Genomic DNA, 12,499 nt, shown 5'->3' with positions numbered 1-12,499 from the left:
GTTACTGTATTATATTTCTACTTTTATGTGTTTCACATGTTCTCATGACATGCGGTGTGTAAGGTAACTGAGACCTCTGGTATGTGACATATGTTAGACCACTTGAGGCTTTGTGGTTTTTAAGTTAGTTTAATACTTGCATGTAGTGAAATCTCATATCCTGTCCAGGGACTGCTGGTAAAATTAGGCAGCAATGGCACACACATTATTTAAATGAATGCTTGTTCATTATTATTATTAATTTGTGTGTTTTCAGAAGAATAAAACTGACTGTCCTTCTTAAAAGGGAAAAGATAAAAGTCTGATTAATATCAACAACAATCCGATGTAACAAAGTGGACAAACACTCTGAGTGCAGAGGTTAGGGTGAATATTGTTACACTGAATAACAAATGACTCCCAAAAATTGAAATTCACCACCACGCCAGTAAATTAGTCAGTGGAAGGGAGCAACATCTGCTCAACTAAAAAAAACACCCAAAATGAAGCCTTTTTCAAAATGTGTTATTAACATTGAATGCTGCAGCTGTCTACAATTTAACATGACTGGTATACGATGGTCTTATTCACTGTTGCAGGCAAACATTTCCTTTGGCTAGCTGCTGTCCTTCAGGACTGATAAATAAGCAGATAATTCTTTTTGCTGATGGGAGAATAGATTAAGGCTCGGAGTGTCACAACAATGAATAACAATCAGATATGCACATGAAGTTTAAACAACATCTTTTCAGTTAGCTGATTAACTTCTCAAAAAGTTTCTGTTCAATGTTTATCATTTCAATATATCTTTTTTTCTTGGTATAATATGTTGAGCACAACTACAGCAGAGTCTTTGGCTACACAGAGACCGCAGCCTATGGTTTACATATCACCACATCTCTTAACCATTGCAAAAAAAAACAACAGCATGACCAAAGCGTGACCACACTACGGTTCTCCATGGAAGAAGATAAATGGGTGAATGAGCATCAGCCAAGAGAAACAAGAGTGGGATTAAAGAAACCAAAATGTCTCAAATTAGAGAGAGAAAAATGCAAGTGATCTGGCAATGCTGGGAAGAATGTGAAACAGAACACTAAAAGGTCACAAAGATCACCAACAAATAAATTCATCTAATTTAGTACCTAAGGTCAAAGGGTTCATTACTAATAGCACTCAATTAATGAACCCAGATGCCAATTTCGCATTTTCGATTAACATGTCTTCTTATGCCATATGAATTAACTATGATTTAAAGTTACAATATCTTGGAAAAGTCTTCATTTCCATTATGTATAGATATTCAGCTTATAAGTTAAGTCATCCCCACACTCTGCACATGCCTTTGAAGATGTGGAGGCTTTGACAGAGGGAAAACATCCCTCTCCATTTACAGCCCGTCCTCCACATAACTACTGTACAAAGTATGCGTACTCTGGGTAATATGCCAATATCATCAAAACAACAGTTGTCAAACTACGACCTTCTGGTGAGACCACTCCAGGCTTTAGGAAACATTATGAAGCAACAGCTCTGAAAGTCATGGTCTTTCCGGTAAAGGCATGTTTTCTGTTACGGCCTTCTTTCAAATGGAAACAGATGGCAAATAACTCTGTGTCATGTAATACTAAAAATGTTAATAACTCTTATTAGAATTGGAAACAGTGTGATATTTGTAATCAAAGATCAGACTTCTAGTTCTCATTTGTAAGTGAAACATTGTAGGATTCGGGACATTTTATTGACATTTTGGGGGGATAAAAATTAAATAGAATCATCATCTTCTTTATATATATTTTTGACACACCCCTTTAATTCATCAAGTGCAATGCTACACAGAAAAAAAAAGGGGGAGGGAAAGGACGTTTGCTGCTGCTTTTGCTCTACATCCGAGGAATGACACTGAGGAATGCTCCTTAACACTAACATGTCCTCCCGTGCTCTCACGATGATAACTTACACTCCACTGTATCTTCCTCAGTGCTTTTAAAAAACAGGATGGGGATTCATCTTTTACCTAAAAGGGCATATTATCACCACTTCAGCTGAAATGCTGATAAACCAGTGGTTAAAAATCTCTTTTACATCTCATCTAAAATAGAGAACAATTATATGCCATTAAACTGTTTTGTAAAAAAAGATGAATGACGAATACAAATCAAAGTTGAAAAACCCGCCTTCACCTCCCACTCACAACACTGTGAGAACTTCCAACAGCACATTAGTATATTAATGACAGGACCTGCAGATATTAATCATCCAACTGGCTCGACTTCTATGACAATATTACTCAAAATAATATGGTGCGACAAAATTTAAGTGCCACACAATAATTGCAAACTCTAATTCCTGTGTGCTTTGATTTATGGACATTAACCAAAATAATACTTCTATGGGACAGGAAGACAGATTTGTTACAGCCCAGGCATTTGAGAAACACAAGTAATAGTATTATATTATAAAGTTGAAGTAAAAGAACATTACTCTCCCCCTTCTTTTTAGGCGAGTAACTCTACTCTCTGCATGCCTGGGACATATAAAAGTTGTTATGGTTTATTTTAAAAGACTGATTCTCTTAGGCCCTGTGCATTATTACTTTGTTGCTTTACTTGTTGTCTTTTACAACAGAAACATAAGACTAAACAACTGCGCCAACTAATGCTTTCATAATTCCTTTATTCCTCTGTCTTCTGAACTTTGAATGGACAAATGCATGAGCAAGGCCTTTTCTAACTCATCATGTATTTCAAATGAGGTCTATAGGGCTGCAACTGCACATGCAGGTGCAACTTATCCCACCTGCGCAGAGTATATTTACTAAAGTGGGTCACGCACATGAGCACACAGATAATCAATCAAAAGTGTGAATGAGCCAAAATAACCCAACAATCAAGTAAAGCAAAGCACAATAATCTGACTGTTGCTTTTTCACCTGCAGGCAATAACTGGCACAAGTTATTTCCTGTGTAGAGCGAAGGTGTCGGTATCATTGAAGTCCTGTCTGGTGGTTTTATAGGGGTGTTTTATAAACTAATTAAACTTACGATAGAAGATTAATGAGGAGACAAGCTGAGGCCAAACATCCTCAGAGAAAAGCTTCTGATTTACCTCCTATTGGTTGTAGAGTTCAGAGACGAAGTACTGAAATGCAGTTTATTATATTGTGCTAACACTTAACTATTAAGGTTTAGTTTACTCTTTGGAACTTGTTAGATCATTAAAATGTTCAACAATGCGGGCTGTCATTAAAGAGCAACACCAAATGTTCCTGTCAACTCCTTGAACCCACAGTTCAGTCTCTAATACAGCAGTCTACTTCAGTTAACAGGCTACATATCCGCTCTGTGAATATTGATAGAAAACAGATGCTAATGTCTTTTTATTTGACAGGAGATTATACTGTATATCATTTAAGGGATTTGGTTTCTGATGGGTATATATCAAACCACAGTCTTATGGCTGTGTCGGTTGTTACATGTATTTATCAGTTTGTACATTTTATTGCCTTTTATTAATAGAGTTGCTTGTGTCATGTGACGTGTATACAACAGCAACCTCCACTCCTACTTTTCCTCTTATGACTCAGTTAACAGAATGAGAATGTTGGGAAACAGTGCCAGGTGCTTTTGATTGGCATGATTTTTAAGGTGTTATCTGATTCTGCATGTGCTGAGGTTAATTCCGGTACACTCTGATTCACTCGAAGGCCTGTTGAGAAACGGCTTGGACTTATTCCACGCTCCTTTCAAACAAGCTATTAACCTTATCATGATGGATTTTGTCTTTTCAAATGCTGTGCTGTTATAGCTTATATTGTTGTCATTCCTTTAGATAATTTGAAGTTTAAACATAACCTAAAAATGCTGTGTCAGTAACTCCAAGATTTGGAACAAATGCATAGAATATGCCTGCTTTGGCACTTCAAGTCTGTTTTTTTAAAAACTACTTGCAGATTGTTGACAAAAGAACAACAGTTACAGTGAGTGTATTGTTAGTTTGCAATCTAGTTTTAGTGCTATCTTCCAAAATCTTGTCGTATGAACTTTTCTTCACTGCTGTCTTTTTTCTGTACAAACAGGTAGACAAGACCTAACTTGAGTATCAAGTCTATAAACTGGTTCTGTGGCGCATATACAGTAGCATACATGAAGTGGAAGACAATTTGGTTTGTAAGTAATAAAAAACACATCTGACACTGAGAGTAATGATTGTACATTGCCTAATATTTTTTCCTCATGTGCAGTCTTGTATTTTCCAGTCAAAGGAATTGATTATTTCATCCCTCAATGATCACTGCACTCAACAGCCCTTTTTACACTGAGGTTCCGCCTCAGCGCCGTAACAAAGTTCCACCGTCATGCAGCCTCTACCATTTTACAAAGCGTTCCGGCATATCAACAGCGCATGCTTCACACACACACCGCCGTTTGCACAGATGCCTCTGTTAGGGCCCGATCAGACAGGACGCATTTTAGCAGCTGGGGGCGGCTTTTTTGTCATTGTTTTCAATGAGAGGGACGCTTTTGCGCGCTGCTTTTGCTTTGCAGAGCGCCTCGCTTTTTTCCGCTCTGTGCGCCTCGCGTTTTTGAGGGAACGCTCCGAGCGCCTCGAGTTGAAAAAACTTCAACTCAAAGCAGAAAAGCGCCCGACATCATGGCCGTTTTTTCTCATTGTCCAATCGGATGAAAGGAGAGGCGAGCCTTCTGTCAGTTTACAATGTAACGGTTAGGTTAATGACAGCTAATGATTCGGTGGTTGCCTTAACAACAGTAGGGGAAAAAAGCCGCCCCCAGCTGCTAAAACGCGCTCTGTCTGATCGGGTGTTTACTTTCACAAAAAGGTAGTGCGGTGCGCCTCGCGTTTTATGCCTGCAAAACGCGTCCTGTCTGATCGGGCCCTTACACCTCTGTTACTACCTCCGATGCCGGATCAGAGGCGGAATGGTGGGGCGAAGTCATTCCACCTCCGTGTGTTCTACACAGAAGACGGAACGTAACAGGGGCGTAATATGAACTGGCAGTGTACAAGCGGCTAATGACTAATTATTCTCTATCAATGCAAGAGTAATTTCACCTCCAACCTGAAAAGCAGATGTTCTTAGTTGTTGGAAATTTTTAGTTAGACATCTTTTTAAGGACTCCAGCAGATTAAATATTTACTTTACAATCGTGGATGTGTTTCCATGTCTGTGTTGACATTTATTCAGTAACATTATAACACAGGTTTTGTCTCATGTTTTTCCACTGAGAAATCCTTCTGGATGATGCAACTCATGTGTTGTCCATAAATCTAAACTCATTCTGCTTTTCAGTGCCGAACATTTATTGTTGTATCACAAATTTAGAAACACAATAGAGTACAGCGTAACTAACTGAGGCTTGCTGAACTCCTTGAGCTGCGCCATAACAAATCCTTCATGGAGCGGTGGTGACTGGAGGGATAACAATATGGCAACAAAGAACTCCCAAGTGTACCTCTGGTGTTGAAAGATATTTGAATTGGGAGAGGGAACAGAAGTCTGACAGGGTTATTCCAAGGAGCTGAGTACAGTTATATTTGATGTGAAAACCAGATTTGAAAACTAAGGAAACAAGAGAGACTTTAAGCGTTGTAGCCAATCTGAAAAAATCAGACTGAAGGGATCATTTATGTGGATAGAAGCAGTACCCCTACTGAGTTTGAATCTGGGAATCACAATATCAATCAATTACTCTTTTACACTCTGAGGAAAATCTGTCTAATTCTTTGTGACAATTTTCTGGGCCCAGAGATTCAATGAATTACTGAGTAAAAGAAGTGAGAAACGATGAGAGGTGAAAGAAAATTTTGTTGAATGAATTAATGGGAACATATTCAGGACATAAACAATGCTGCTTAGATCAGCAAAGTGCATGAGAAGTATCATGACTATCATGTCTCACAGGGGGGGCTGGAGAAAGGCTTCCTCAGTTTCCTCGCTGTGTGAATCAGAGTTTTCCCTGAATTCCAGAGCCGAGGAGGAGGAAGGAGCTGAGGGGAAGAGGGGGGGGGGTGGCAGAACGCAACAAAACGCTTAGTACCACCAGAATTATTTGGAAAAATAACAAAGCAACAATTATACATGCCACACATCAATTACGTGTAACTGTTGCAGCTGTAGGCTGGAAAGACTCACTCTCTGCCTGTGTTCTGCTTCTCTTCCACAGAAGCATTTCCTTTACAGAGTAGGTGAGGCCGACATCGTGCACACAATAAATCAAGCCAATGTAATCACTGTTTCATGTGCCCTCTTGTCATCAACACAAAGTTATAAACAAAGATTATTAATGTGTCTCAGTCCTGTGATGGTTAACACACTGGATCTGGCTCTCATCTGTGATTTTCAAAGATGTCAAAAGATACCCAACGTTCAACAGGTGAAAAAACCTCCAACCTTGAACTTATTGATTTAGCCGCTTAAAAGAATAAAATAAGGAATCTTTAGTAGTAGTAGTAAAATATTAATATATGTTCTGTAGCTCTCTACTGCCAGCCGACAAAGCGATTCAGCCTAAGGCAGTTCATGAAAGCTCAAAGATTTTCTTTTTGCCAGCCGCTGCTGACTGGTGTATTGTCCCCAGGGGGTCTGTCTCACAAAGCAGATTAAGAAGTTAGCTGCATAACTGCTGAGTTAAACCGGGAAGCCCGTCAAATCTGCAACATGTACTCAAATAAAAATCTCTTCGAGGTTATGCTCAGTGCATTTGTCCAGATTATTCCTGCTTTATGACCAAAGCCAGGGGAAGAAAATGCTCTGGACACAGAAAGGGATGACTTTAAACTGTGGTTTGGAATAAAACAGACTATGAAGGTGAAGAGGATGTTAGCATGACCAGTAATAACAAGCAAAAATTACCACAATATAACAAAAGAAGATAGCATAACAAAGATAAGCCATACTACTGGCAATAATACTGACTGTAAACTGATCACAGGGAGGTAATCTGCAGCAACACAACAGCAGTGACCCCCGCTTAGCATTGAAGATGTTGCCAAATTGGAACAAAAAGCTTGCACCTTATCAGCTTAAACAAACCTCCCTTTTGTTTTTAGATAAGCATTTACGAAGGATTAACATTCATGATTTAACTTCTGGAACAAAAAGCCAGCACAGCCTTCACATGCTATTATGAGCCAAGCTTATTAACCCCACAGCCTGTAAACACACAAATATAAGCATCTATTTTCAAGCCTGATAACGCTGAATTCTAAGACACTAGACCCTGAGCACAAAAAGTAGGACATAAATACGACAATCCCGATTTAACACAACCCAAAGAAAAATGTGCCTGTGCTGGCAGTGAGACAGGTATGGTCAGAGTAAACTGAAGACCTGGTATTTCTCTTGTACTTTGACGTATGATCTCTGGATCTCTGGTGCCTTGCCTGGTGCTGTTTCACATTATGATAAATGCTCAAAGGATGAGTGTTAAACAATGCACACTGTGGACTGCCTCAGCCAAAGGGGACCTGTTTCAAAACTCCTTCATTTGTTCCTCTCCTCTTCCACTACAGAAAAAAATTAATTTAAAGGTTTTAACTCTTTAATATGTCTGTTAAATATATGCTAAGATACAGCATCTTTTTGCTTGGCTTAGCAAAAAGTTCAGAAATAAGTGAAACAGTTAGACTGACTCTGTCCAATTGTAGCAAAAATCCAGCTCCCAGCATCTCTAAAGCTCAATGATTAACAGGTTAAATTTCATTTTTTACTCCATAAAAACTAGGGATGCACGATATTATCGGCACGTTATCGGTATCGGCCGATTTTGGCTTAAAAATTAACTATCGGATATCGGCCAACACGCCGACGTCAGCCGATATAATTAACTGATAAAATAATGGGCTGCTGCATACTTGATTAAATGCCCGACCTCGGCGCAATGTCCCCGGTGCGAAGAAGACCTGCGTGGCGCAGCGTGATTACGTCACGTGTGTCTACCTGCAGCATGAGAGAGTTAGAAGCCAAAATGTCCGTGGTGTGGAAGTTTTTCAAAGTGTCCGAAATAGATAGCAAAACTGCTATTTGCAATGACTGCTCAGCTTCGGTGATGCGAGGAGGAGCCAAGGCAAAGTCTTTCAACACTACAAACTTGATTAACCATCTCAAGACCCGTCACCCCGATCGTTGTAACAAATGTGATAAGAGTATCACCATTATACTGTACGCTAATTCCAATACAGAAGAGAGTTGATGATCTCTGCAATTAGGTGTGCGGGAAAAAATATCGGTATCGGTATCGGTAATCGGCTAAATGAGTTGTAAAATATCGGCATATCGGATATCGGCAAAAAATCCAATATCATGCATCCCTAATAAAAACTAAATGTAAAAAAACAACAACATTTCCGTAAATGTGTCCACCAGTTGCCTAGCAAAATGAGAATGAATAAATGAATACCATAAGCCCACAGTTTCAGCTGAATCTTGCCCCCTCCCAAAAAGGCTTGCTTCCCTTGACATCTCATTCATGCCAAGGAGCATTTCACTGGTATGAACATTTTTGAAGAATCCACAGTCACCTTATCATATTCAGATCATTAATCTGAATTTTTGGCACAACATAAAGCTTCCCTGCTAAGAATTACAGGGCTGATGGGCAGTCATCAGCTCACACCGTGCAGGTGAACTGAAATGCACCCAGGACACATTACCCTGGCTCTTAGCTGAAACAGTTTTTCTTCTTTAAATAAACATTGTGGAAACAACTGTGGCTGCAGCCAATAACCATAAACCAACATTATTATGTTAAGAATGTGTTTGAGAGTTGCAGATCAAACAGGATGTCACTGTGTGCTTGAATCACGGCCAGCAGTTTGTCAAGATGCAGAGATGAAACTTTACAAAGTCTGTATTCTAAGTACTTCTCAGAGATATTTAACAACCTGACATTTCTTCAGTTCTCTATACACTTTCCCACAAAAGAACATATGGAAATAGTTTGCTGTGAATCAACATAACTGACAAAATGTTTGAAATGAGTTCCCTGATTAAGTTGCATGAGTTTGTTTCCAAAACAGCAGTTAACCTGTGTCATCAGCCTGAAAAAAGCAGTGCATTCCTACAAAGTGCTGTTTGACTATCAGCTATGCATTATATGATAAGTACTGTACATCTACATGGAGCATCTTAAGTCATGTGTCAAGCTTGTTTTTTGTTTTTTTGTCAAACTTTGTTAAACTATACTCTGTTCGTGTCATACTTCTTATGTGTAAATCATGCATTTTTCACCAAAGTTAATGAATATATATGATATTTAAAATATCCTCAGCTACACATTTTTCACATCATTATGCCTGTGTGGTGGTCCCTTGCGATAAAGACATCTTAGGTTCTAACAACTTAATCCATAGCCTCTGACAGGGGTTTTGCGAAGCAGCGATGTGTCCACTGTGTCTGTGAATTGTCATAATTAGAACCAGTGTCAGAGCTAAATAGGCCAATCTTGAGGCTTGGGTATATTTAGATTGCTATGATCCCTTAATATCACTAAGGATGATTGAGCAGAAAATACACATCGGAGCATACACATTTCATGCATTTTACAAAATGACTCAAATTATTTTTTGTTTTAAAGATATTAGAAACCTCAGGCACTATGACTTTGCGATATTTAGTTATTTAACCTCCAAGGCTGAACTGTGCCCGGTGTCAAATAAAGTGCAAGGTACTTAACCTGTCACTCACATTTCAACTAAGCACAATATCTGACTCTGAATAATAAATGAAAAGTCAAATTTTACATCATCTAAAGCTACATTTTGCAATCGCTTATACATACATTTCACAGTAATATCATGCTTTTCATTCAGCATACAGTTTGAACACCACCCAGCCACATTAATCACTCCACTGTACCTGTAACACGTTGTAACTTCTCCAGTTGACTTCACACAGGGGTACTTTGTTGTAGAAATGTTATTTTCAGAGCACTCCCCACTGTGAAATGAAACATTTTGAAGCAAAGAATAAGCATTTTTCCTTTTATCTTATGCAAACAGTCCTCGTGTCATTTGGTCTCGGTCCTTAAATTATTACCCGTCAGTGGCATCCTCTTCTTGGTAGGACCAAAGTAAACCTCCTGAAAAGCACATGCAGGTGACGGTGAGCAGTAGAGGACTGCTGTTGTGTTTGAGTATCATCTCATCGGTCCAGTCACCTGAGCGCTGTCAGTAATCCGCACTTGTGATGATTACCTTCTCACTGTTACAACTCCAGAGCGTGAAGTGGCGTTAGCATACCGACAGACCCTCCCACTCAGCACGTTCCTCTGAGCAGCTGACGTGAATGAACTGACAACACTACAGGAGCTAGCTTAACAGTAACTTTCCCGCGTCGGCACTTTTGACAGGTTATGTGAAAAAACCTCGGAGCCGGAATATTTTAAAACTTTTTTTTATCAATCTTTAAACCGAGGCGTTCAGTGACAAATACACATACCTTTCTGGCAGTTTTTCATCGACGAAACTGTCTAAATTGATTTGGAACACTAACGGTTACCCCATCATTCACCCTTCTCAAGCGCGAGCGCAAGAGCAGGCACGCACACACACACACACATATCTGTAGAATGTGCGTCATGACGTCTTCATCGTTGCTACCACCGCGTGGCTGTTAATGAAACAACAGCTGCCCAATAATAGACATATAATATTTAAATAACTACATAAATGTATATATGTATCATCAGTAAAATAGATAGATAATCTGCCACGTAAGTAAATGCTGATGAAACCATCAAATTAAAAATGCATTAGCAATTGGAGCACAAATAACATTTCAAGAAGGCTAATTAGTTGATTGAACCTCTATTTGAAGTTGTAGGCATATTATTCATAAATTGATTTAGAAAGCTTTCCTAAAATATTAATGGGGGAAACCACAGATTGTATGCATGCAGGTTCAGAGGAGTATACTCAACAAGTGAAAACAGCTGTTTAACTTCCTCTGTTGCTGTTGAAGGAGCGCTGCAAAATTTTGAAAAATAACCATGAATATTTTTTCAGGTTGCATTATAAAATGGCTGGAGCACCCCTTGAAATTTTTAATTAAATTTACTGAATCAAACCTGATCTGATGAGAATGTAACATACATTTTAATTACATGCATATCATAAACTATTAAAAATCATTTAAAATGCATCCCTAAAGCAATATTGATATTTTTAGCATGTCTCCTTGTGCAAAATGATGTAAGTTTTCACTCAACTAAACAAACACAACAGAACTTGTTTGCTAGTTAGCATAATGACAACAAGGATAGCTCATTAGTCAAACAAGATAGTGAAGTCGGTAGTCATATTATTCTACTCAGACCACTGCCTTAAATCCTCCAGAGTGCAATTTTTCTGTTGTGTCTGTATAACCAAAGCAGATTAGTGTTTTATATACTGCGTCAAAACACCAGGGATTTATGGTGCAAAAAATATGCCAAGTCATCACAAATTAAGCTGAGCAGCATGTTGAACCAGGACAGCAGAGTCTGTGAATTAATTTTGCATCTCGAAAAAAATATATATATAAAAGGATTGCAGGGCTAACATGATCTATTTAGAGTCACTATATATGCTATGCTATCTCACGCATAAACATCAAACCAAAAACTCTTAGAGGCTTTTTTCTTATTACTAAATGTTTATTTCAACAAATAATATCATGCTTAAAACCAGATCAGCAGTTGTAGGGGAAAAAATTAAAAGTATCAATATTACAGTGTAAAATACCTTCTTATAATTACATAATTCTTGCCAAAATATATACAAAAGTATGTAACGATTGCCAGTGTAATGTACCTTAAAAAACTGTAAAAGTAATCATTATGCAGGCAGAATGGACACTGTCAGTGTTACATAATTACCTGTATTGGATTATGGCAGCAGTGATATGTGAGCAACATTGAGAGGTTTAGCTGGTCAAGGTGAAACCGTACCTGTTACATATTTTCATTTATTGCATAACAATGCATCACTTTTTTTTTTTAACCGTAATCTGTAATAAGTATTTACAGATGTCAAATAAAGGTAGTGGAGTAAAATGCAATATATTTACCACTAAAATATATATGTACAAGTATGAGGTAGCATGCAATTAAAAATACTTAGTTCAACTACCTTACAATTGCACTTCTCCTTTGTGGATTAAAAAGGCACTTTCCACCACTGATATCAGTCAGTGCTTTCACATAAAGCATGTCAGCTCAGCCATGCATATCAGCACAAACTAAGTTGTAACTTTCATGCTCTGTTAACCCAAACTCGCCTCATCATCGTGCTCATTCTTTGGGTCAAGTTATCTGCAGTGAGAGAGCTGATGTAAAACTCTACACTTAACCCTGGTGACTTTTGCTCCTATGACCTTGACCTCTGTGCGACCTCTACCAGCAGGCCCGATCTGAGGAAAAAAAAGGCTGTTGACTGGCACCTGCAGAACCGAGGAGTGCTTCAGTTTCTCAGGAATGCAGTGTGGCTTTACAGGTAGTTGGATAGCAGAGCCACAGAGGAG

The 12,499-nt window shown here is 38.6% G+C and overlaps 1 protein-coding gene across 1 annotated transcript in view; it reads right to left on the bottom strand.

Annotated features, from left to right (window-relative positions):
• ccbe1 (collagen and calcium binding EGF domains 1) overlaps nucleotides 1-10,247 on the bottom strand; it is a 34,980-nt gene extending 24,733 nt beyond the window's left edge. Inside the window, exons 1-2 of the mRNA XM_069673741.1 lie at nucleotides 10,037-10,247; nucleotides 9,857-9,937 (exon numbers count right to left, since the gene is read on the bottom strand). Coding sequence (XP_069529842.1) covers nucleotides 9,857-9,937; nucleotides 10,037-10,140 — 185 coding nt within the window. The 5' untranslated portion in view covers nucleotides 10,141-10,247. The remainder of the gene's footprint in view (nucleotides 1-9,856; nucleotides 9,938-10,036) is intronic.
• Nucleotides 10,248-12,499: the final 2,252 nt, after the last annotated feature.

The sequence above is a fragment of the Semicossyphus pulcher genome, unplaced genomic scaffold (assembly GCF_022749685.1).
Source record: "Semicossyphus pulcher isolate SPU_LCO1_2020_fin unplaced genomic scaffold, fSemPul1.0.p SCAF_22, whole genome shotgun sequence".
Lineage (NCBI taxonomy): Eukaryota > Metazoa > Chordata > Actinopteri > Labriformes > Labridae > Semicossyphus > Semicossyphus pulcher.
The sequence above is the reverse complement of the archived record's forward strand: the minus strand, read 5'-3'. Positions and strand labels throughout refer to the sequence as shown.